At 38.2% G+C, this 23,968-nt stretch overlaps 3 protein-coding genes across 5 annotated transcripts in view; all 3 read right to left on the bottom strand.

Moving 5' to 3' along the window:
* The window catches only part of IMPA1 (inositol monophosphatase 1), a 50,456-nt gene extending 45,534 nt beyond the window's left edge, over window positions 1-4,922 (bottom strand). Inside the window, exon 1 of one of the 3 annotated variants that reach the window (XM_070630366.1) lies at window positions 4,784-4,922. The gene's annotated coding sequence lies outside the window, so the exon portion shown is untranslated. Of the gene's footprint in view, window positions 1-2,941; window positions 3,081-4,783 lie in introns of those variants that run through there. The other 2 variants (XM_070630368.1, XM_008535206.2) reach the window with 2 other exon arrangements.
* On the bottom strand, window positions 310-3,263 carry SLC10A5 (solute carrier family 10 member 5). The gene has a single exon (XM_008535204.2). The coding sequence runs from the start codon at window positions 3,261-3,263 to the stop codon at window positions 1,950-1,952; it is 1,314 nt and encodes a 437-aa protein (XP_008533426.2). The 3' UTR covers window positions 310-1,949.
* ZFAND1 (zinc finger AN1-type containing 1) lies at window positions 2,782-23,132 on the bottom strand. The gene is made up of 8 exons (XM_070630371.1): window positions 22,984-23,132; window positions 20,992-21,034; window positions 20,040-20,079; window positions 18,033-18,160; window positions 17,853-17,944; window positions 16,944-17,065; window positions 6,846-7,001; window positions 2,782-6,748 (listed from the first exon to the last, which is right to left on the bottom strand). The coding sequence occupies exons 1-8, from the start codon at window positions 23,036-23,038 to the stop codon at window positions 6,578-6,580; spliced, it is 807 nt and encodes a 268-aa protein (XP_070486472.1). The 5' UTR covers window positions 23,039-23,132; the 3' UTR covers window positions 2,782-6,577.
* Between the last annotated feature and the right edge of the window lie 836 nt (window positions 23,133-23,968).

Raw genomic sequence — 23,968 nt, 5'->3', positions numbered from 1 at the left:
TTCAGATGAGGAAAGTGGACTACAGAGAGACTAAGTAATTTGCCTACAACTACAGGGCTAGGACATGTGGGAAGCAGCATCATTGAGAGCGGTATTTCTCATTCTTGACGCCCACACTCTGTTTGGAGAAGAGTGAAAACTCCAACTAGATTCTAAAAATTGCCATTGAAAATTCAAAAGTGGTATTAAACAAGCACACTATTCATGCGGGCTCTAGTCTGTGCATCAACACGTTATTTGAATAAGCATGTAGGAAATGTGTTAGACATTATGGGGAGTAGCTAAATGAACACTGTTCAGATTATATTATTTTGTTTATTTTTTTATGTTTATAATTCTCATGTCAAGGATTTACAGCAAAATAGAAAGGATAAAACAGGAACACGAATAGCTGTAAAACATGTCAGACTGGTTAAATACCATGAATACAAAAAATAATGAGGAGAATTTAGAGAACATTCAGTTTACTGGTAGCTGAGGGGGATTAACAAAAGCTTCACGGCAAGGGTGGTATTGAGCCAGGTCTGTAGGAGCAGCTAACATTTAGAGAGAGCTGAGGCAGGCCCCTCAGGTTGCAGGAACAGTGTGAACAAAGGCATATGCATGAGATCCACGTCATCCTGCTGGGAGCAAAGGCTGTGTGTAAAGAAGTGGGAGGGGCGAGGAAACTGGAGGCCAGATTGAGGTCAGATAGCAGAGCATGATAAATGCCTCACTGAGGAGAATGGACTCAATCCAAAAGGCAAAAAAAGGCTTTGTAGCAGGGAAAGTACATGACCAAAGTTAGATTTCAGGAAGACTAATCTGACAGTGATTGCAGGGTGGACAGAGAGGACAAATGCCAGTCTAGAAAGGTTCACGGACGAAGTGATAGAGGCCTGAACAAAAGCAGCAGTGCTGGGAATGGAGAGGAGACTGATGGAGAGACATTCTAGGGATTTTCTGTAGGAAATAGGTTGACTATACAGAAAGAAGAGGGAGGAAAGGAGAAGAGGGGAACAGATGAGCCTGTCTTTCAGGGTCAACGGCTGTAGTGGGAGATGTGGGAGACAAGAGGAAGCACGCTGTCAGTGCAGAGATGCTACAGTTAGTTTTAGACACCATGAATCAGAGAGATCCAAATAGGAATTTATATATTCACTCACCACATGAGCATTTACTGAATGCTTATTACGTGGACACCTCTTCTGTAGATACTTGGGATATTACCACAATCACTACAGGAGGTTCTTTTTTTTTTTTTTGGTGAGGAAGATTGTCCCTGAGCTGACATTTGTGCCCATCTTCTTCTACTTTATATATGGGATGCCGCCACAGCATGGCTTCATGAGTGGTGAGTAGGCCCATGTCCAGGATCCAAACCTGCGAACCCTGGGCTGCTGAAGTGGAGCACATGAACTTAACTTCTACACCAGTGGGCCAGCCCCAGGAATTCTTGTTAAATTGTTTTATTGAGGTCATATTGGTTTATAAAATTATAACTGTGTAATTTCAGGTATATGTTATTATATATCAGTTTCTGTATAGACTGCATCTTGCTCACCCCCAAGAGTCTAGTTTCTATCCGTCACCATACATATGTGCCCCTTTACTCCTTTTACCCTCCCCCTATCTCCTTCCCCTCTGGTAACCACTAATCTGTCATAGGAGTTTTTTTAATTGCCCTTTGCCACTTATGAGACCATAATGAAGTATCATATTGAAATCCAACTCTATAAAACATTTCCAAACCAACACACTTGAAAGTGGTCTCCTTCTTCAGAATTCCTGTACAATTAGCTGTCTGTACTACTCACAGGGTGTTTAGCACATATGATTACACATACATTTCCCCCCTAATGTCAAGTTTTCAATCAGATAAGTGGATTGAGAGCAGGTATCATTTTAGATATTCTTTGAGTCTCCCACAGTACCTCATTCAGAGTAGGAATTCAATAATGCTTTAATTGTTAGGCCAAGGGAATGTTTTTTCTTTTATCTTCTATAAGGATCCATGTTTTCCTAGCCTTGTAGACCAGAAGGATCACTAACATTTCACATCCAGAACACATGGCTACTGTAAAAGGAGCCACAGAAGCTAAGTTTGCCTTGGACTGTGAAAAGGAGAGCTGAATAATGGCAAGGGCCAAGAAACTATTTAGTATGCCACTTTCAATAGCAACAGTTTTACAAACAGGAAGAGGCAGCATAGAAATTGTAGCAAAGGAGTACCCAAACGACAAACCCAAAGTAGGAACTAAGGCACCCAACAGAAGCACCTCTAGGCTAACTGTTTTTAGAAACATTAATCCTATTCTGAAAGTCATATAAATCCCTACAGACATTAAAATAAAACTCAAAGGTCTAATTATTCTCTCCAGAAGCTTTGCTTTTTCAGGTTTCCTACGCTTGATGACTATTCCAGCTGATATAGGTATAAGGATGAAAAGGAGTGTTGACGTGATTTTAGAAACGGGAATATGAAAGGTACCTGATAACCCTAACATTCTACTGTATATATAAGAATTGGCAGGCATCATTATCAGGGCCAATAACGTTGACGTGCAAGTCATCAAAATGGCCAAAGTGATGTCTCCTTCTACAAGCAGAGCAAAGAGATAGCCCCCACCCCCTCCTGGGCAGGTGCAGGTCATTATAAATCCAAACGCCTGTGCCTCAGGCAATGCCAAAATCTGAGTCAAAAGAAATCCACAAAAGGGCATAAGAAAAAACTGCGTAACTGCCCCAAGAATTATTGGCAAAGGTTTCTTCCATACTGTTTGAAACACCTCTAATTCAATCTTGCAACCAAATGCACATTTATTTAACAGTATCAATGGCAGAAAAATCATTAGGATATTTCTATCAATACGCATTGATGCCTGGAAAAGATCATCTTTTCTCTGTCTGAGCACTTTGACTTTGACATTCTTTATTTCTTCAATGAGTCTTTCTTGCCTACCTTCAGAATCCCACAGCTGAATGGTCAAATTCGTCTCTCCAACTTCATCTGTTACTAGGTTTATGGTGAAGTTTGTAACATCCGATAAGGTCTTGGTCACATTCACCACTCGCAGCATTTTCGGATCTTCTAGTTGCACAAAGAGGTAACTAGAGTTTGGCCATTTATCCTTGTAACTTGATCTTACAATGATAGTTTCTTCAGTCTTTGTGAAAAATAGTATTTCAGTCTTTTCTATAGTCAGAAAACTGAGAAATGATTTCCTTGCTTCTCCCAGAGTCACAAACAACAAAAGCAGTACAATAAAAAGTTTTCTACTCATTTTGAAAGCCTGAATAAATCATATATGCAAAAATGTTTTTAAAAAAGCCCAGAACAATCTTCGTACCAGTGTTCCAGTGACGGTCTGAGGTTGTTAGGTAACAGTGATTTTCGCTGGATCAAAGTCCAGCAGGAGGGACCATGCCCTTCTCAAATACAAAGCTACGTAGTGAGTGACACAACCTGTTTAACCTGTAGTTATGAAAATGCAGAAGCCCTAACATTTAATAGGTTCAATTTATCAAAGCAGAAACCCAATCTCTTAACTGTTGACTTCCTCATTTCCTCTAATGAAAAAACAGCTGTCTATTTACCTGAACTTAAAACCTTAGTGTCATCATTTTGAGTTCTGTTCCTTCCTAAGGAAAATCTACATTAAAAGCAGGCAGGATCCAAAAATCTACACTAGATACTGAGGAGGCCTTCTGGTGGGTGTTATTATTTTCTTCATTGAAGTCAAATCAAACCAATAATTACTGAATATGTTTGCTGGGGCAGTGAGGTAAGGGCCAAGTATACCAGTGTCAGCAAGCAGGATGCCATCTCTGCCCTCCTGGACCTTTGTCCCATCATTATCACTGCTTAACATTACTTAGAAAACTGCAGAGCCCATAAATTGGCCTTGCCATATCCTTAGGCTGCTAATAGTTTTCATACAACTCTAAAGAATGATTCTATCAGTGAGGCAAAAACTGAAACTGTTTCTGGTGTCCCCATGTGGAAAAGTTTCCTGGAGGGTTACCAGATAGCTTAGGAACCCAAGGAAAGCAGGTGGCTGGATGCACGCCAAAGGCACAGCCTGGGTAAGGGGCCACCGCTGCTGGACGCTTGGACTCTGACACAGGGGGCCAAAGGAAGGCCAGCGGCACTAATTCTAATCTCTTACACCTTCCTTCTAACCCTATTCCCTATTCCCAGCTGGGACAAGGACACTCAACTGACCCAACGTAGGTCAGATGCCTCTGCCTTGGCTGCCAAGAATAAAGGAAAATATCAGGCTTTTCAGACTTTAGCCTACAGACTCACAAAATTGCGTACTTCCCAAACAAGAGGGGGTTTCCAAGCAGAGAACACAAACAAGAAACCCACCAAAAAGAGCCACTACAGCTGTCTACAATGAGCCTACAGATCTAGTAGTCTCTGAATAGAACCACTTCCGCAGAGCCTTCACGCAATCGCGACACATCTGTGTTAAACACAACATTACTTTAGATCGTAAAATATCTGTGCCTCAAAAATTGTCAAAGCAATTTTTTATTGACATTTCTACAAGTTTTTAAAAATTCTATTTACGTAGATTAATCTTTCAAATGCAATAGACTCTGTATTTCATAAATTGTACTTCCACGTACCACATCAAGAAAAAAAGATACGTTATACCAATGAATCCAGGGGATGGAACTAATGTTTGTGTGATATCTCAGTTAAATTCCCAGGGAAATTGCCCAGTTTAAAAAGACAAACAAAACTGACAAAAACTTTATGAAACCAAACCCATCTTTACAGTTATGTGACCAATACCTTAATTCACAATTTTTGCAGCCCAGATCAAAGATGTGAGGAATGTAAGTTTTGTTTTCCTCAGATTCCTCTATCTGCAACCTTTCCCCTTCAGGTTCTGCAAGCCTTCTCCTCATTTGAAAACTGCAGGGAATAAAATCTGACAAATCTGGGAAAAACAATAATCTGTCATTCACATGTACTTACTGATTACATCTAACTGAAGCTCATTTGTATCACAGTGTTGTTACAACTATTTATCTGAATTTAACTTTTTTTTCCTACTTGTGGGTTTTCTACTTATAATTCTAGTTACCTGCAAGCAGGTGGAAAGAGTGGGGTGGGGGCAGACAAACTCAAAAATTTCATTAAGTATACTTACCTGAAAGTCCTAAATGAAAGGCTGAGAAAGTTGTCTGATTCCAGAGTAATTTGGAAATGAGAAAGTAGAGGGACTTTCTCTCTCACCCACAGCCTTGTTCTCTTCAGGAGACTGCTCACGCTGCAGCCCCCAGTCCCAGAGACTCTGAATACGCTGGTACCTGAGTCTCTTCCAGACTAGCGTGCTCCACTATCTGGGATGGGGCCTCACTCACTATTGACGTGCGTCCTTCTTCCTTCCGCGCTATTTCATGTCTTTTCTGTCTCATCATTAACAGGACTCTTCTTCATCCTCCCTAGGTTTAACTGAATCTCTGCCAGGCTTACCTCCCTCGTTCTCAAGCCCCATAGGTATTTTCTCTGGTATATTTAGCTTTAGTTCAATTCTTGAGTCACGTGTTGATCACCTACTATGTGCAATTAATTATGTCAGATGCTAAGGTATTAGTTTGTATTAAAACTTTCTGGTATCTGAGAATACATTTAAGGATTATTTCTACTTCTGATCTTACAGTTTCTGATAAAAGAGCTATTGGAACATAGTTATACTTACTATCTATTCATTTGGCACTTGCCACACTGATTTGTATTACTGTTGTAAGTATGTACTATACATCTCTTTATTGTATCCACCATGGCAATTAGAATCAAATCCTTACATTTAGTAGGTACTCAAATGACTATATCAATAAATGAATGTATAAGCACCTGATAAAAGTGAGAAGTTATCTCCGTTCCTTGCACTAAACTAATACGAAGAGTCTTCTTTATCAGAGATACGCCCCAAAGTAGTTAGGTGACACCAAGAAAATCACCTCCCCTTTCTAGGCCTGAGATTCCTCATCCAAAAACTTAGAAGAGTGAATGAGATGACCTCTATGTTTCTATGATTCCTATACACACATCAATTTATACATCATGATGTAGGCAGACAGTAAGGCTATCTTCCTGGCCCCATGATGCTATGCTTGGTCATGGGACTTGCTTAAAGCAAAAGGGATACATCTGTCTTCTAAGAGTCAACCCACATGTCCGTGAGTCAGCTCTTTCTTCCTCTGCCATAAGAACGGCAATGTCCCAAAAAGGAGCTGTTCCTTCAGCTTAGATGCTGGAGTAAAGACGACACAGGGTAGAGTCACAGCCAATCAACAGCTGACGTTACTCCAACGAGACATACACCTTTGCTGTTGTCACTACAGCCAATAAAAGCTAACTAAACACAAGAGTTTGCTAATAATTTAGGGTCAGTTCATAGTTAAACTTTAAAACACAAAAACTCCAATTTAATAGAAAACTGATAATATAAATTATTACACAGTGAAAATAAGTTAAAAAGCGACTTTTAAAAACAAAAAAATATATAGTATTTTTAATAAAGGAAATTGACTTAACATAGAGTTTTCCTCATGATTTCCGGCTTGAATCCTTTACTGACTATTCCAAGTAAGAATCAACATTTTCTAAAAACTGTTCTTCATCATTAAGATATTCCAAGATAATACTTCCACCATTATATAAAGGACAGTCCTCCTTAGCAATCCAAGTTTCCAAAGTATGATCCAAGGGTAAGGCTTCTCCGGAAGTAAGGTGACACAACCTTAATTTCTGTTAAGAGAGCAATATATCATACTGTGATAAATAAACAAGCTTGTATAGAGAATCCTAAAAATTTTAGGGAAAAATTATTATAACCAGTTGTTACCTTAGCTGTCAATTTGTTATTGTCATTTTTAAGACTGGCTAAAGAAGCTGCGAAGTCTATGACCTTTCCAATGCTCCATCGGTGGCAAAAGAACATTGGTTTGCTCTTCTCTTTGCTCCCCTTAGGTAAGAAAACCTGAAAATAAATTCTTTCTGTCTGTAAAGATAAAAAGTTAAAATACAGATTATGTACATGAAATAGATGTCTGTTTTTGTCTGGTGACATCTCTTTGTCTCTTCTTCAGGGAAGAGAGAGATTACCCTCCAATGACGCAACTCTTAGTGGGAATACCAATCAGTGCTCCAGCATCTATCCAAACGCATAGGCATGGGACCCAAGACCCTGGGCAGAGTGATCTGTGCAAAGACAGGCATGGGACCCAAGACCCTGGGCAGAGTGATCTGTGCAAAGACAGGCATGGGACCCAAGACCCTGGGCAGAGTGACCTGTGCAAAGACAGGCATGGGACCCGAGACCCTGGGCAGAGCGATCTGTGCAAAGACAGGCATGTGACCTAAGTTAGGCCAATTATGGTCATTTCCTGGGATTTTATGTTCAAAAGCTGGCGGGGAGGGGTCCTCATTTTTGGAGTTAAGTTTTGCTGAATTAAACCTGGGGTTGCCTGCAGCCATCCCTCATGCCTCTCAGCCATTCCTGAGGCAATGTGGAAAAGCTTCCTCAAATGGGAACGGATGATTGGGGCTGGCCCAGTGGTGCAATGGTTTAGTTCACACATTAAGGCCGCCCAGGGTTTGCTGGTTCAGATCCCAGGTGTGGACCTATGCACCGCTCGGCACGCCATGCTATAGTAGGTGTCCCACATATAAAGTAGAGGAAGAGGGGCATGGATGTTAGCTCAGGGCCAGTCTTCCTCAGAAAAAAGAGGAGGATTGGCAGCAGATGTTAGCTCAGGGTTAATCTTCCTCAAAAATAATAACAAATGGGAAAGGATGAGTCCAACACAGAGAGAGAGATAAGTCAAGGAAACAGATTCTTTCAACAGCATTTGAGTCCTGGAATTCGGTCATCCCTTGAAACCACATTAATGCTACTTCTCATTACGTTAAAAAACAATTGTTTCATTAAGCTAGTTGGTATCAAGCTCTGTAACTTGCAATTGAAAGATTCATGACACATATAAAGTTTCTTTTCATGTGAAAGACCTCACTATGTATTTAGAGACAGCAGGTTTTTTGAGAACAAAGAAATAAGAAATCAAACAGGATAAACTTCTATAATCTTCAATAAAAAGGCTTAACTGGTTGGAAGATGGATTTGAGAATCCAGCCCGCAGAATGCAACACAGACATAAAAATAGAAATTATAAACCCCAAATATATGTTTCCATATTTCCAAACTATAAATCTAAAAAAGAGTTTCAGAAGAGAAGAAAAGGAATGGTGGAGAGGCAAAATTCAGAGATAAAATGACTATAATTTTCCCAAAGTGAAGAGACAAAATTAAAAATACATCTCAAGGGCCAAATTGGATAATTAAAATACATCCACATGTACAAACATGGCACAATCTTAAAAGCTACCAAAAAAAGATAAGATCACCCATAAATCAACAAGAATAAGAGTGACAGCAGATGTTTCCTCAACGATAGACAACAGAGGCCAATGAACAGGATATGGAAAGAGCTGATAGTCTAAGAGACAGTCCCGCCCAACTGAGGGTAAAGTAAGGGCACTTTCAGACAAAGACTTAACGAGTTTACCAACAAAGACTCTCAACGAATGAGCTACTAAAGAACGCACTTCAGCAAAGATAAAAGTGAGTCCTGAGGAAAGGAGAAACTCAAAAAAACATGTAGGTAAATTTAAATAGCTACTGACTCAAAAATAACCTTTATGTGTGAACAAAGATGATGGGATGGGAGATATTTAACTAGATAGGCCTATCAAGTTCCCTGTCTTACTATATTAAAAATTAAAAATGTAAGCACATGCCTGTTATCACTATTATTATAAAACATTCTATTGGAGATTCTAGATAATATAATAAAGTCTAATAACTAGTACATTAAAAAATAAAATTAAAGCTATCCTTATTTGTTAATGGGTGTGAATGCATACCTAGGAAGTCAAAGGCACTAGTAGGGAAAAAAAACCTTCTAAAATTGTTTTAAAAATTTAGTGATGTGGCTGAATAAGACAAACATACAGTAATGAAAACCTTTTTCTCTATATTAGCAGTAAGTACCTGGAAATAGAGGTGGGGGAAATGAAATATTCAGTTCACAATAGAAAAAAAATCCATAAGATAAAAAATAAATAAGGAATGGGGCTGGCCCTATGGCATAGTGTTTAAGTTTGGCACATTCTGCTTCGGCGGCCCAGGTTCGTGGTTTCAGATCCCAGGCGCAAGCCTATACCACTCGTCAGCTGTGCTGTGGTGGCAACTCACATAGAAAGTAGAGGAAGACTGGCACAAATGTTAGCTCAGGGAGAATCTTCCTCAGCAAAAAAAAAAGAGAAGAAGATTGGCAACAGATGTTAGCTCATGGTGAATCTTCCTCAGCAAAAATAAAGGAAGAAAGAAAGAAAGAATAAGGCTATAATGAAAAAAAAGATAAAATGTTACAGAAGGCAATAAAACATGATCTGAATAAATGAAAAGACAAAGTTCTCAGATAGGAAGACAATGTCATAAAAGTGCCAATTCTCTCAAAATTAGTATATATCATATAATGCAAATCTACTAAGAATCCTTCAGGAATGGTCCTCAGTCAGGACTTGCTAATAGATGCTGCTAGGAAACTGAATTTTACTTCACCTAGTTCATAGAAGTCACTCAATAATGTATTGAGAAGGTTTTCCATCATTTACTTGCACATGGTGAACAGGGAGGAGCCAGAATTCCCAGTACAAAGAGGAAGAGACCAAGAAGGTCTAAAATTCTCTTGAGAACGGCAGAAGAGGCTTCTCAGAACGGGCAGAATCCTCACCTCCTATAGGCACTATTATTCACAGCTTACATCCTCGTGGGAAACTCTGGGGGACATGGCAAGCCACAACTCTAAGACCATGCAGTGTTATCTCCTGCTTTTGATAATGATTTGTCTCAGTTTCTACACTTTTACCTTTAAAGAGTCTATATTCGTTAAAAGTATCTGCTGGAGTCTGTCACTCACAACCTTGTTCCATTACTAAAAGAATAAAAATCCCAAGAGATACATATTTTTAAATTTGGATATAATAATCATAAGGTTCACATGGACGAATAAAGCAAAAACTGCTAAGAAAAAGTATGGAAAAACTACAGATGGGATTGGCATTATCATATGTTAGAACATTCTATAAAGCTACTGCATCAAATCAATTGGTATTAACATATGAGTAAAAAAATAGATGTGCAGAATAGAATAGGAAACCAAAAAACAAATCTGGTATAAATAAATTTTAAATTTTTCATGAAGGGGATACTTTGGTATTTCAATTCAACGCTGACTTGTTTAATAATTGATGATAGCAAAACCAGCTAAAGAATTGGAAGAAAATAACAGTGGGTCCTTAGTTCATATCATATGCTAAAACCAAATTTCAGATAGATTAAAGACAGATGCAAAAAAACAAAAGTCCTAGGGTGTGGCCCCGTGATGTGGTGGTTAAGTTCAGTGTGTTCTGCTTTGGTGGCACAGGTTCATGGGTTCGGATCCTGGGCATAGACCTACACCACTTGTCAGCCATGCTGTGGTGGTGTTCCACAAATAAAGCGAAGGAAGACTAGCACAAGTGTTAGCTCAGGGCTAATCTTCCTTAAGGAAAAAAAGAGGAAGATTGGCAACAGATGTCAGTTCAGGGCTAATCTTCCTCAGAAAAAAAATTAATAAACAAAAAAACAAAAAAAATAAAAGTCCTAAAAAAAACCAAAACAGGAATGAAAGACACACCTTAGAAAAATTTAAAATACTGACATGTCAATGAGATACATAAGTGAAATCAACATATTTTTGATAGATTAAAAAAAATTTTCCAAAGCAGATTGATTATAGATAAAGGATTAACGTCTACTACAGTCCAAAAGTTTCCATAAGTTGACTAAACAAAATAAAAAGACAAATAACCCAAAAGAAAAATGATCAAAGGTACTCATGGGCAATTCAGAGAGGAGTAATTCCAAATGGCCAACCAACACATTAAAAGATGTTCATACTGTACCGCAGTCAAGGAAACACAAGTTAAAGCATTTAGGGGATAAGTTTTTACAGCCCTGAGACTGGGAAACATTAAAAAAGTATGGCAACTGCTCCTGGAAACCGTGGGAGGAGAGGGGCACTCTCACGACGGCCACAAGAGGCGGGGCACTAAGGGGCAGGACGGCAGGGTCTCACCACCCAGTGATCTTACACAACACACCTGCAGATTACTCATCTGTGACATGAGGACAATCATACATCACAGGAGAGCTGTGAGCATTAAAAGAGATAAAAAGTCTAAAGTCACAAAACAATGCTTGGCATATTGTAATCAGTCAACAAAGGTTGATTATTACAATTAATGTTGGTAGAAACACGAACAGTTGCAACTTCTTTGTAAAACAGTTTGGCAACATCTATTAAAATGTAAAATACACAGACTCTTTGACCCAGAAGTACACTCCTGAGACATTATCTCACAGAAATAAAGGTACCGGACTGAGGCTACTTAGCGTAGTAGTCAAAACTGGAAACGAAGTGAATGTTCACCAATAGGAAAATAGCAAAGTAAGTCACAGTACATCCAACCACAAAATACCGCCAAGCTCTAGAAGAAAATGACTTAGAGCCATACCAGCTCACTTGAGGGAACTTCTGCCAGGCACTAACGAAAAAGATATACAGAGATAAAGATATGTAACCTACCTGAAACCTACTTAATTTTTATTCCAACATCATAGTACATATTTAATATCTGTCTCACCTCATTGGAATATAACTCCATATGGAGAGAGACTTTGTTTTATTTACTGTTCTATCCCCAGAGCCTGATACATGACAGGTATTCAAAGTGTGTTGACTAAATGACTATGACGCCATTTTTATAAAACAATGAGAAAAAAACACTCCTTATGTCTTTGTATACATATACAAATAGAATACATTTCCACGTATGTAAAATTATACACACGCACACACATACCTGGGTGTGTGTGTATACATATATATATAAGTACACATATGTATACACACACACACACACACAGACACGAACGATGCAGGGGAAAAAGTTCTACCTATAGGATTGTGGACTGCTCCATGACAAGCTGTTAAGTGTGTTGAGAACAGGGTCTCTGAAGCCAGCTTGCCTGGTTTCACTTTGTAGTTCTGCACTTACTAGCTACACTACTAGCAAGTTACTTAACCTTTTTGTGCCTCAGTTTTCTCATATGTAAAACAGAGACATATCTCACAAGCTTGTTGTGAGGATTAAATGTCCTAGAAGAGGGAATGGAACAAAGTAAATGCTATAAAAGTTTTCACTGTTAGGTTTTGAGTAATAAAAGAATTGCAAAGTATAGTCGTGCATCACTTAACGATGGGGATACATTCCGGGAAATGTGTCACTAGGCAATTTCTATTATGGTGAACATCATAGGGTATACTTACACAAACCTAGATGGTAGAGCCTACTACACACCTAGGCTATATGGTACTAATCTTATCAGACCACCATTGTGTATGTGATCCACTGTTGACTGAAACGTTGTTATGCAGTGCATGATTGTAATGTGAATAATATTGGATACTTTAGGGCAGGCCCTCTCAACTTTGTCACTATTGACATTTTGGACTAGAAAATTCTTTATTGTGGGCACTGTCCTAGGCACTGTAGGATGTTTAGCAGCATCCCTGGTCTTTACCCCCTAGATACCAATAGCACCCCTATACCCAGTTTAACAACCAAAAATGTCTCAAAACGTTGCCAAATGGCTTCAAGGGGGCAAAATCACCCTCATTTGAGAACCACTGCTTTAATGCAATGGAAATAGGCACAGGAGGGTGTGTTTGGTTTTTCCTGTTTACATCTTTTAATAGTTACAATTGTTAAAAGTATGTACTACCCTTGCAAATTTAGAAACTTCAAATGAAGATTTCAAAAGAAGAAAATATTAAGGATAATTATATAATCAGTGATTTCTAAACCAGCAGAATCAAAGGGAATATAGAAAATTCAATCAATAGAAAAGATGACAGGACAGAGAAATAATCAAACGAAAGGGATGATGAGCAAAAATCATAAGATGGAAGAAATACATTCAAATGTACTGGTGATTACAATAAATATAAATGGATTCAACTCACCTATAAAAGAGAGACACTATCAAACTGGATTAAAATAACAAAGTCCAGCTATATGCTGCTTACAAGAGACATCCTAAAACAAAACAACACAGAATAGTTGAACATAAAGGGATGAAAAAAAGACATAAAAGTTAAATATTCACCGAAAGAAAGTTAGTGAAATATTATTATAATTGAAAATAGGATTTAAGGCAAAGTTCATAAAGAAGATATAACAATGAAGAAATTCCATGGAGTTAATAATACACAAATCAGGAAAACCATTAGAATTACAAGGAAAAAACCTGATAAAACTACAGCTACACTAGTAGATTTGAACACATCTGTCTCAGAAACTGATAGATCAGCAGACCAAAAATTAGTATGACACACATACACAAACACAGACACACATATATATACATACATACAGAGAGAGACTGCAAATGATAAAGCAATAGGGCAAAACCTAAGTAACTGGTACATTTGGATAAAGGATGTGGAAAAATTCTTTGTACTATTCTTGCAACTTCTCTGTTTGAAACTGTATCAAAATAAAGTTACCAAAAAACACACCAAAACAAGTAGGTTGAAAATAGGTAAGTTCACCACTCAATGTGAGAAGGTGGAAAAATATCAGAAAAAATCTAAACAGAGAAGAGGAAATAATATAAAAGCAGAATTTAGTGAAATAGAAAGCAAACAAACTATAGAGAGCTCAATAAAACCAAAATATGGTTCCTGGAAAAGACCAAAATATGAATAAGTAAAATAAACACAAACCTCTAGCAAGACTGTTCAAGGGGAAAACAAAGAAAAGTACAAATGAAAAATATTAAGAATGAAATGGAATGACTAACTAAAGACATAATAGAGACTTTGAAACATGAGAGAATAACTTGAACAACTTTATAACAATAAACTGTAAAATCTACACCAGATAGGAATTTTTAAGAAAAATACTATTTACCAAAATTTATTTCATAAGAAACAGATTATCCAAATAAAACAAAAACTATTTAACACTTTGAAATAGTAGTTAAAATTCTCCCCTCAAAAAAGTCAACAGAGGGGCCTGCCCGGTGGCACAGCAATTAAGTTCACACGTTCTGCTTTAGCAGCCTGGGGTTCACTGGTTCAGATCCCAGATGCGGACCTACGCACCGCTGGTCAAGCCATGCTGTGGTAGGCGTCCCACATATAAAGTAGAGGAAGATGGGCATGGATGTTAGCTCAGGGCCAGTCTTCCTCAGCAAAAAGTTAGCTCAGGGCTAATCTTCCTCAAAACAAAACAAAAAAAAAGGCAACAGATCCAAAGGTTATACCAACCATCACCAAACCTTCAAAAACAAATAATCCCTACCCTCTACAAATGTTTCAAAGAACAGAAGAGGGAAAGCTACTCAACAAATTTTACAAGTATAATCTTGCTACGAATGTCACTAAACAACACTAAATAATATATTACCAAATTAATTTAGCAGTACATTTTAAAAGAATTATATAACAGAGTCAAAGGGTTCATTCTGGAATATGTGAGTGATTCAACAACAGAAAAATCAATCAATGTGATTTATCACAGTGATAAGGGGAAAAACCCAACATGATCATCTTACTAGATATAGGAAAAAAACTTAACAGCAAAATTTAATAACCATTCATGATATATATTCCCAGCAAACTAGGAATAGAAAGAAATGTTACCTGATAAAGGCTACTATCGAAAATCTACAGCAAACTTAATATTTAATGATGAAATTTTAGAATAATTTGCATTAAAGTCAGAAACATAATGAAGATGCCTGCTATCATCCATATTATTCAGCACAGTTCTGGAGATCTCAACCAATGCACTAACACATAGAAGAAGAAGAGGTAAGAAAATTTGAAAAAGCAAAAAACAACCATCATTTGCAGAAGATATGACTGTACGGAAAACATCCCAGAAAACCTACAACCTGTGGGAACTATTAGGAGTTTATTTGCTGGATAGAAGGACAACATACAACAACCAGCCATAACCAATCAGGAAAACATACTTTTTTGTAAAAAGTTATCATTTACAATAGCAGCAAAAAATTTTGAAGAGCCTAAGAATAAACTTAAGATATATAAATATGTGTGCTGAGCACTATGTAATGTTATTTAAAGACACAAAAAAAGACCTAAATTAAGTTGGAAAGATAAAAACCATAGACATGGATGGGAAGAGTCAAACTTATCAACTGTCTCTAATCTAAAATTCGGCACAATTCCTATCAAAATCACAATTTCACAGAACAGGACAAAGTGATCCTAACATTTTTAAAAAAGAATAAATGGTCAAGAATAGACATGATTGAAAGCAAAGAATAAGGTGGAGAGACTTGTCCTACTTATTATAAAGCTATAATAATTAAGATAAATTAATGCAAAGGTAAACAGACCAAAGAAACTTAAATGAGATTCCCAAACTAGTCCCACAAATCTAGAACAATCCGGAGTAAGTCAGAGGCGTCATTACAAGTATGAACTCTTCTATATCTTTTGTCATGACAACAGGTAACCCATTTGAGGGGGGAAGAAATCTCTATCAATATTTACTTGTAATTAAATTCCAGATGGAATAAAGAGCTAAACAAAAAAAATAAAACTTCTAAATTTTTAAAGGAAAATAGAAGAAAATAACTTACTTCAGAAAGCACAAATCTTAAGAAAATCATTAATAAATTTGAGTATATTAAAATTTCATAAGTCTGGACCACTAAAGAGATCAAAAACGAAGTGAAGACAAGCCACAGACCAAGAGAAGATGTATGCAACACATTTAATCAAAAAAGGATTAGAATTCAGAATATATAAAGAATATTATAAGCCTATAAAAAGGTGCCAACAACCCAAGAGAAAAAAACGGGCAAAGGATATGAGCAAATAATTCACAGAAGAAAGTCAAACAGCCAATAAACAAATGCAAAGTAGCTGATCTTCACTAGTTACAAGAGAAATTCAACTTGAAACCTCAGAGAGGTATCATTTCACATCCATCAGATTGGTAACAATGAGTACCAGCCAATGTTGACAAGAAACACTGAAACTCTCAGACACCACAGGAAGGAGATAAATCAGTACAACCACTGACAAGAGAAAGTTGACAATATCTAGTAGAGCTGAAGATGAGCACAGCCTATGATTCAGCTTTTCTATTTCCAGGTGTATTCCCTCAAGGTCTCAATCCTTCATGGTTATAAAGTCAACAATCTTTAAAATAAAATAAAACAGAGTAAAAAATATCAGAGTAAATAGCATATAGCTGTAAGGCTAGGTATTACTTACTAAAGTGTGTTAAGGTATGTATGCATCTATGTTTATATGTACCAGGTTGTCATATAAAATGTAAGTGATATTATGGAGTTTTAAAGAGACTGCCCTAGAAAAATACTCCCACATGTACACAAGGACATTCACTGTCAAATAGTTTATAATAGCAAAAAACGGAAAAAATCTGAATTATGTTCATTAAGAGAACAAACTGTGGTATATTCATACTATGGAATAATGTGCAGCTATCAAGATGAATGGACTAAACTGAACGAATCAGCATGGATAAATGTTAAAAATATGATGCCAAGTGAAAAACCAAATAAGTTAAAGAAGGCTACATATGGTTCACTGCCATTTTTAAAAAGTGAAAAAATTCACAAAACTATGTATTATTTAGGCAGACACATACCATGTAATATTAGGAATGATACACATCAGATTCAGGTTAGCTGTTACTTGATGGGTGGGAAGAATAAAAAGGGGGCTCAAATATATTTGGAACATTTTTGTTTTTCAAAATCTCTAAGACCAACCTGTGGCAATGATTTATCTCCGTCAGCATGCATCTTTAATTTCATCAATGCTACTTTTGCAGCTGTTTCACTGTTTTTTGCACCTTTCCGTCGTTTACTTGCTGTTTCTCCTGTCTTGGAATCTAAGAAATAAGTATAAGCATATAAGCACATGAGAACTTTTACATTACATTTTCCAGAGTTTTATTATTATTATTTATTAATTATGGCCCTGAAACATATATGAATTACACATATTAGAGATATACAGAGACCATATTCATTTTTTAGGTATTATATTTACATGACCAATGGAAAAATACCATTGAGTTGATCTTAGTGATCTAGACATCAAAAAACTCAAATGTTATGTGCTTCTTTCCAACTTAAGCCTATTTAATCCAAAGCAATCACTAACACATCTACAGAGAATTTTTGGATTTGGTTATAGAAGATTTTAATAAAAGTACTATCCTTAACCTAGAACGAAAATCCTAGTGCCCTAACATGTTGGCAGGGAGACTGGTCTAAGTCACAGATGCATTCTTTCCTCAGATCTCAGATTATCAGCAGCATTCACAGAACAGCTGGCTAGGCTTCAAGTTTAGTCTTTAAAGAAGGCAAACCACTACTTCAGCTGCATGAATACCATTTCTAGCCATGATGGTTAATGGGCTAATAAAAGAGAACAGCAAAAGAGAACACCTGCTAGGGCACTTCCACAGCATTTCCAAATTTTCATTGATTAGGTAGGCCTTGTGAGAAATAATGTCACAAGAATGTCAAAAATCTATAGCAAGTTATAACCATCAGGGTTGTTAATAAGACCTTCCATAACTGGCAAACTGGCAAAGACACAAGAAACAGGGTCCCTGGAACTAAGAGTATACAGCAGTAAGGAATAACAAAACAAGGTTTCCAGATACTTGCCAATAATGTCTTTAACAAGTTTCTGAGTGGCAGCCATTCGAGGCTTAGGGATTTCCAGTTTTTCACATTCATGATCTGACTGATGACGGTGTCTACAAGCAACACAAGAGTGACACTAGTTCATGTATTTGCATATGCCTTAAACAGATAGGCAGAGTTCTGAATGGTCTGAGCAATCACCTCAGGCAAAAATTCTTCTCACAATAAGGACATATGACTGGCACAAGCTCTCTTTCAGCACAGTCCTTGAACGAGCATGGGTAGGAGGTATGCTTATCTGACTTCAGTCTCTCATTGCTTACAGTCACCTGAAAATGTAACAAGGGGAAATGGCATTATATTTCACATTTAAAGCAAATCAACAAATCTAGTTTAGATGTTCCTATCATTTTTCCATTTTGCGGAACTTATAAGAGCAACTCACTCTTGCGTAACAGATGATAACAAACGCCTGTGTGAGAAATGACTGCTGTGCTGACTGCTCCACATTTTCAGTTTTCCTGCTGTGGTATACTTATCTTCTAAGTCAAGCCAAAATGACTATTCAGTTATTCTTTATAATTTTAGTCTTCTATTTTCTAATAGTCCCAAAGATGCTCCATAATAATATGCTGAGGTAATCATCTTATCAACCCTCAAATGGCAAGTCATCCCTACTTTCTACACCAATTTTAGGTGGTTAAATATATGTAAGAGGACCTTTAAAAATTATGTTTATCCCTGATACAGAGGGCTAAAGCAGTTTTCATAATGATATACTATCCTCTATGCTGTATTTAATATATTACCAGCAAATATTACATCAGAGAAAGACAAGATTTTATAAGATTAAAGAAAACAAACCAACCAAGATATTTTGAGTATTAAGTAATTAGATTTTTAGAGTTGAATAAATTTAGGGAAATAATTGCTTCAAATCTATAATCAAAGGGCAGTCCCCTATATAAATGATAGTTACATCTTATTAATTTCTTAACTATTTTTCCAAATTTGTTCCAATGTTCTAAAAGTAAAATTTTTATTTCACTATTTAAATAATGAGATCTAATTGAGAGAAACTCTATGAGAGACATTCTTAGAAATCAAATTACATCCTAAGAAAAAGGAAAGTACAGGGCAGATTTACAAGCTGTGTAAGAAACATCAGAATGTTTACTATGACTCTAAATGAGCATTTCCTTCTAATTAATCTGCATAATACCAACATGTTAGCTAATTTTTATTTTCCTCAAATAAACTACCTAAACTTCAAAGGGCCAGATTTTGACTGAAACTCTTTTAACCTAACTTTCTATAATCGAGAGGACAGATGTAAAACTCCCTAGTAAAGTGCTTGGTAAATGGTGGGCAGGAACAAATATCAACTGAAAAGTGTGAGGCAAATGCTTCTTTCCAGATGGAGTCAATTCAGCTTAACTTCCAGCCTCTCGCCCACCCAAGGCAGGTGGAGCAACGTATCTAATTGTCAAATTTGAGAAAATTACATTAGGCATGGCGGGCTCAGCTTTCTCTTCTTTCCTCTTAGAACCGAACTGCCCTCAAGGAGAAGGCCTAACCTGGTCCAGCAGTGCCGTGACTGCTGGGCAGTCTGCCTAATTTTGGATTTCCTTTGCAGACCCATTTGGCTCTACATTAAGCTCCATCATTCAATTTATCCTTTTTCAGGAATAAATACGATATTGTGGTTTCTATCTGCTAGTCTTTTTTAATCTTTCAATTTGGTCAGATTTAGGGTGGAGATTTTGTTGGACTACAGGTTTGTTCCTGGTAGTCCAAGGCTGACTGAGTCAGAACAATTTAATACAACAAAATCCTAACATCAGGCAGCAGTGAAAATGAACACAAGAGTGAAAGAACACTGGAAGGAGTAAATGATGAGGGTGTCAAAGCCATCGTAGATTTATAAATACAGATCCTAAAGCTGTAAAGCGGGTACCTAAACAGAAATGAAATGTAAAAAAATAAGAATTATAAGAATGAAAATTTATAAATACCAAGTAGACCAATTTTCCTTTAAAACAAACTAAGAAAAATAATAGAAATGAAGTAAGAGCCTCTTTATATAATCAGTTTAGGACGCCAAATTTTAATTTGCGGCATACTGATTGGTCTGAAACCTAATCAAATGCTGACTGAAAGTGCATAAAAACAAACATGTTTTATTAGAGAGGAGAATTATTAACATACCTCAGGACAGCTATGTGACTCCTTGCTTCTGTGTTCAAGGCTTAAATGATTTAAAAAAAAAGTGCTTATTTAAATCCAATCAAATAATTTACTTTCAGATAAATGCAGTACTTTGAGATATTTTAATAGTATCCTTAAGATTAATCACAATCACACTCATTAAGAACTCTGCATGTAAGAAAAAACTGAAATGCCAGATAAAGATGGAGCATCTATAGTCTCAAAAGTTTTAAAACACAACTGTTCAACTTCCATATAAGTAAAAACAATTCACTACTCTAAATCACCTTTGAGTGCTTTAACGTGAGAAAAATACACAGAATCCTCTGATTTCTTGTATTTCTCAAAGAACATCAGTAAAAACATTTCAAAGGAATGCTCCAGTTCTGAATTTTTACTTCTAATAAATTTTATTTACTTCTAATAAATCTTTCTGAATTATCCTCCGACAAGAATTTGTTCTTTCAGGGCTCTACTTAATAAATTAAATAGCTGATATATGAAAGTTTAATTGCAAAGAAAATACATTTTCCAAATTCCTTGGTTAGTTCTCCAGTTTTACTTTGCATGTGATGTGTGTGCAAAGGACACGTGGTACCCAGTTTCAGAAATGTACAGGTTGGGCTCTTTTCATTTTATTAATTCAAATAAGACTAATAATCATAACTGGTTCTTTGTATTGTGGATATCTTCTCTCCTTGTAATTAAAAGACACAAATATAACCTTTACATGACAGTCACACACAGAACTCCATTTCTGGAAGTTTAAAGATTAGCACATATACGTACAAGTAATCAGAGCCTAAGACTAGTCTATTTGATTTTTTTCCCCAAGTAATTATCATAATAAATATCAAAGGCTAAAGAACTATTTTAAATCATTTTGCTTTTCAGAAATAAACCTCATGCTACAAACACTAAAATTACTTCCAAATCTTGCATAAAAACTTACCAAAATATTCCTGAACAACCATCACATACAAATGGAAGAAAATCTAAAATTGAGGGAAAATGTTATATGTACTGGTCAGTATCTGATTTTGATTCAATTTTCTTAAGCAAGAAGAATCTTAAGGTACTGAAGCAGCTCTAAAGGAGAATTTTCCTTTTGGACCAATATCCTAGCGCAGCAAGCAGAGCTTAAACAAAAGCCCTCACAACCTCAAGCCCTCCAAAAGAAAGGAATTAGATTATCAGGAGGAAAATCTACATGCTAAGTCAGAAAAAAAATTGTTTATTGGGTTTGTTTTCCAGATTTACTAGGTGTTATTTTTGAGGATCGTATATTGCAAAAATCCTGCATTTGAAGTGAAAAATTGGGTTTCAATTCTGATTTCACTGCTTACTACCCTAGTAATGCTAGGCAAGTTACTTAATAGCAGAACTTTGGAGACTATATATACACACACATATATATATAAGTATATACCTATTTATGTATTTACTTCATATAGTATTTAGTATAGTATGTAGTGTATATTTCCACATATGCACACAAAAGCAAAGTTCTATTACTAGGTAATATAGAAATAAATAGATATAGAGGTCTGTATGTATGTGTTTGTGCATATACATGTGTGGGCCTATCTATATATATGCTATATCTACTTCACAGGGTAACTGTAAAAACCAAATGAGACACACGTCAAAGACAAGAATAGTAAGACAGTAACTATAATAAAAAATAATTACAAAAATTAACTTGTGTTGAATATACTGAACTCAGAAAGATCCTGTGGTGGCTAGGTGGAGATATTTTCAAAGAAATTCCAGAAATTCAATAGATCCATTGACTGATATTGCAAAATTTAGTCCTGAATTTCTTCTTTCCTTGCTGTTGAGAACGACTAGGTTGGGACTAAGTAATTAACAACTTAGTTAAGAACTGAATTTTTGGAAAGTACATGAGAGTATCCACTCTCAGATGTGGCGACTGACCATTAATGGCCAGATACAGTGAGTCACTCTCTAAATGGCTTTCAGCGTACCTCATATGAAATTACAGTATACAGACAAGGGAGGCTGGATATAGCCGATCACATCATTTTTTCTAAGTGAAAACAAAAGCCATTGCACTTTCGAGAGAGCTACAATTGTTCCCCAAATTTCTCATCCTGCAGGGTATCTTAACCTGAAACAGAAAGAAGAGGTCTTATGATTACCCAAAGGGACCCCTGGATAATTCTGCTTGTGGGACAAGAGTGCTTCCTGCACCTGCGAAGTGGGCTTAATGAACTGTCTCCTGTTCCGACGGCATGATGCTCTAAGCACGTGTCATACCACGAAGGGATGTACATATGGTCAACGAGAAGGAAACTGAAGCACACAATACTCTGCAAACCTTTTATGCCTCTTCCAAATTGGAAAAATTGTACATGCTTGCTATTTCGAGACTTTTGGTGACCAACTAAATATCAGATGCAAACAAGGAGGACCCAGGGGGACGATTTAAAATTAGGATAATTTCCTGACACCTGACACCATCCTTTTATTCATCCAGAAGCCAAAGGAATTTAGGATTCTCCCCTAACATAATACTCTAAATCTTAACCCCGCTCCACTAGTCCAAAACATCTAGACTCCGGCCTGTGTTCAGATATTTACACTTTAAGAAAAAAGACACCTGAAGTTGGAAAGGAAGATGAACTAATCAACTGTGACACCCCCACACACCACCCCAAGGCGGCGGCAGGACCAGAGGGGAACCGGGCCCCAAGCGTCCGCCCCCCGGCGCCACGGGGCCTCTCCACGCCCGACCTCAGCGAGCGCGGCCACAGGTTCCCGGGGCCGCACGGTTCCTTCCAAAGAGACCGCAAGCCCCTTCCAACTGGAGCCCCGACGCCTCTCACTGCAGGCCCGCCCCGCCTCTCGGACTCCCGCGGCCTCCCCTCACTCTCCCCCACCCTCTGTGGAGGCGGAGCGGGGCCCGGGCCTCCTCCCTCACCTCGCTGCCGGCAATGCTGCACCTGGCAGTGCCGCCCGACGTCCAGCTCCGCCATCACTCGGCGCCGCGAGGGGCGGGGCGGAGCCGACGGGCGGGGCGACGGCGCACGCGCGCGCGGCGCCTGCTGGGAGCGCGGCGCCCCGGGGTCGGGGCCTGCAGTGGGGGCGGGGCGCGGGCCGGAAGCGGCCAGGCTGCGGTGAGGGCGCGGCATCCCGAGCGTTTGCGCGCAGGCGCCGGGTGAGGCGTCCAGGGGAGTGTCGTCCCCGGGCGGGAGGCCGCTGCCCGGCTCCTTCGGGAAGCCGTCGGCTGGCCTTCTGGAAGCGTGCGCTCTGCCGTTTCCCCCGCGCCGCCCGTGGGGCGAGGCGGCCGCGTCAGAACTGCCTTTTGATGTTTTCTGAATTATCGCGCGCGGCGTCGGGGGCAGGAGCGGGGGATCGTCGATGCCCGCTTCCTGCGCCCCGCGCGGCCCGATTATGGTCTTTAGAGTCGGCACCCCTCGCAGCGGGGTCAGCAGGCTTTTTAAAGTGGAGTGTTTCTTTTCCTTTTTCTTGTATTGCTTTTTTTTAAAAAAAAAAAAAGATTGGCACCTGAGCCAACAACTGTTGCCAATCTTTTTTTTTCCTGCTTTTTCTCCCCAAAGCCCCCCAGTACATAGCTGTATATTTTTAGTGGTGGGTCCTTCTAGTTGTGGCATGTGGGACGCCGCCTGAGCCTGGTCTCATGAGTGGTGCCATGTCCGCGCCCAGGATCCGAACTGGCCAAACCCTGGGGGCAACGCAAACAACTGGGCGGGTCCTGTATTGTTTTTTCTTAAATGGCAGTAGAAAAAAAGTCTCCACCTCTTGAAACTGGGTCCCGGGTGTATTTTTCTCTTAGGTGACAGACCTGAGGAAAGCGTGTAGGGTCCCCGGGAGGTGGGGGTCCACGTGCTGGGGGCGGGAGGAAGCCTGCGGGGGTCCCGGGGCGGTGGGGGGTCCGTGTGCGG

This window comes from Equus przewalskii, chromosome 8 (genome assembly GCF_037783145.1).
Source record: "Equus przewalskii isolate Varuska chromosome 8, EquPr2, whole genome shotgun sequence".
Classification (NCBI taxonomy): Eukaryota; Metazoa; Chordata; class Mammalia; order Perissodactyla; family Equidae; genus Equus; species Equus przewalskii.
Note: the sequence above shows the minus strand (reverse complement) of the source record. Positions and strands in the feature narration are given on the sequence as shown.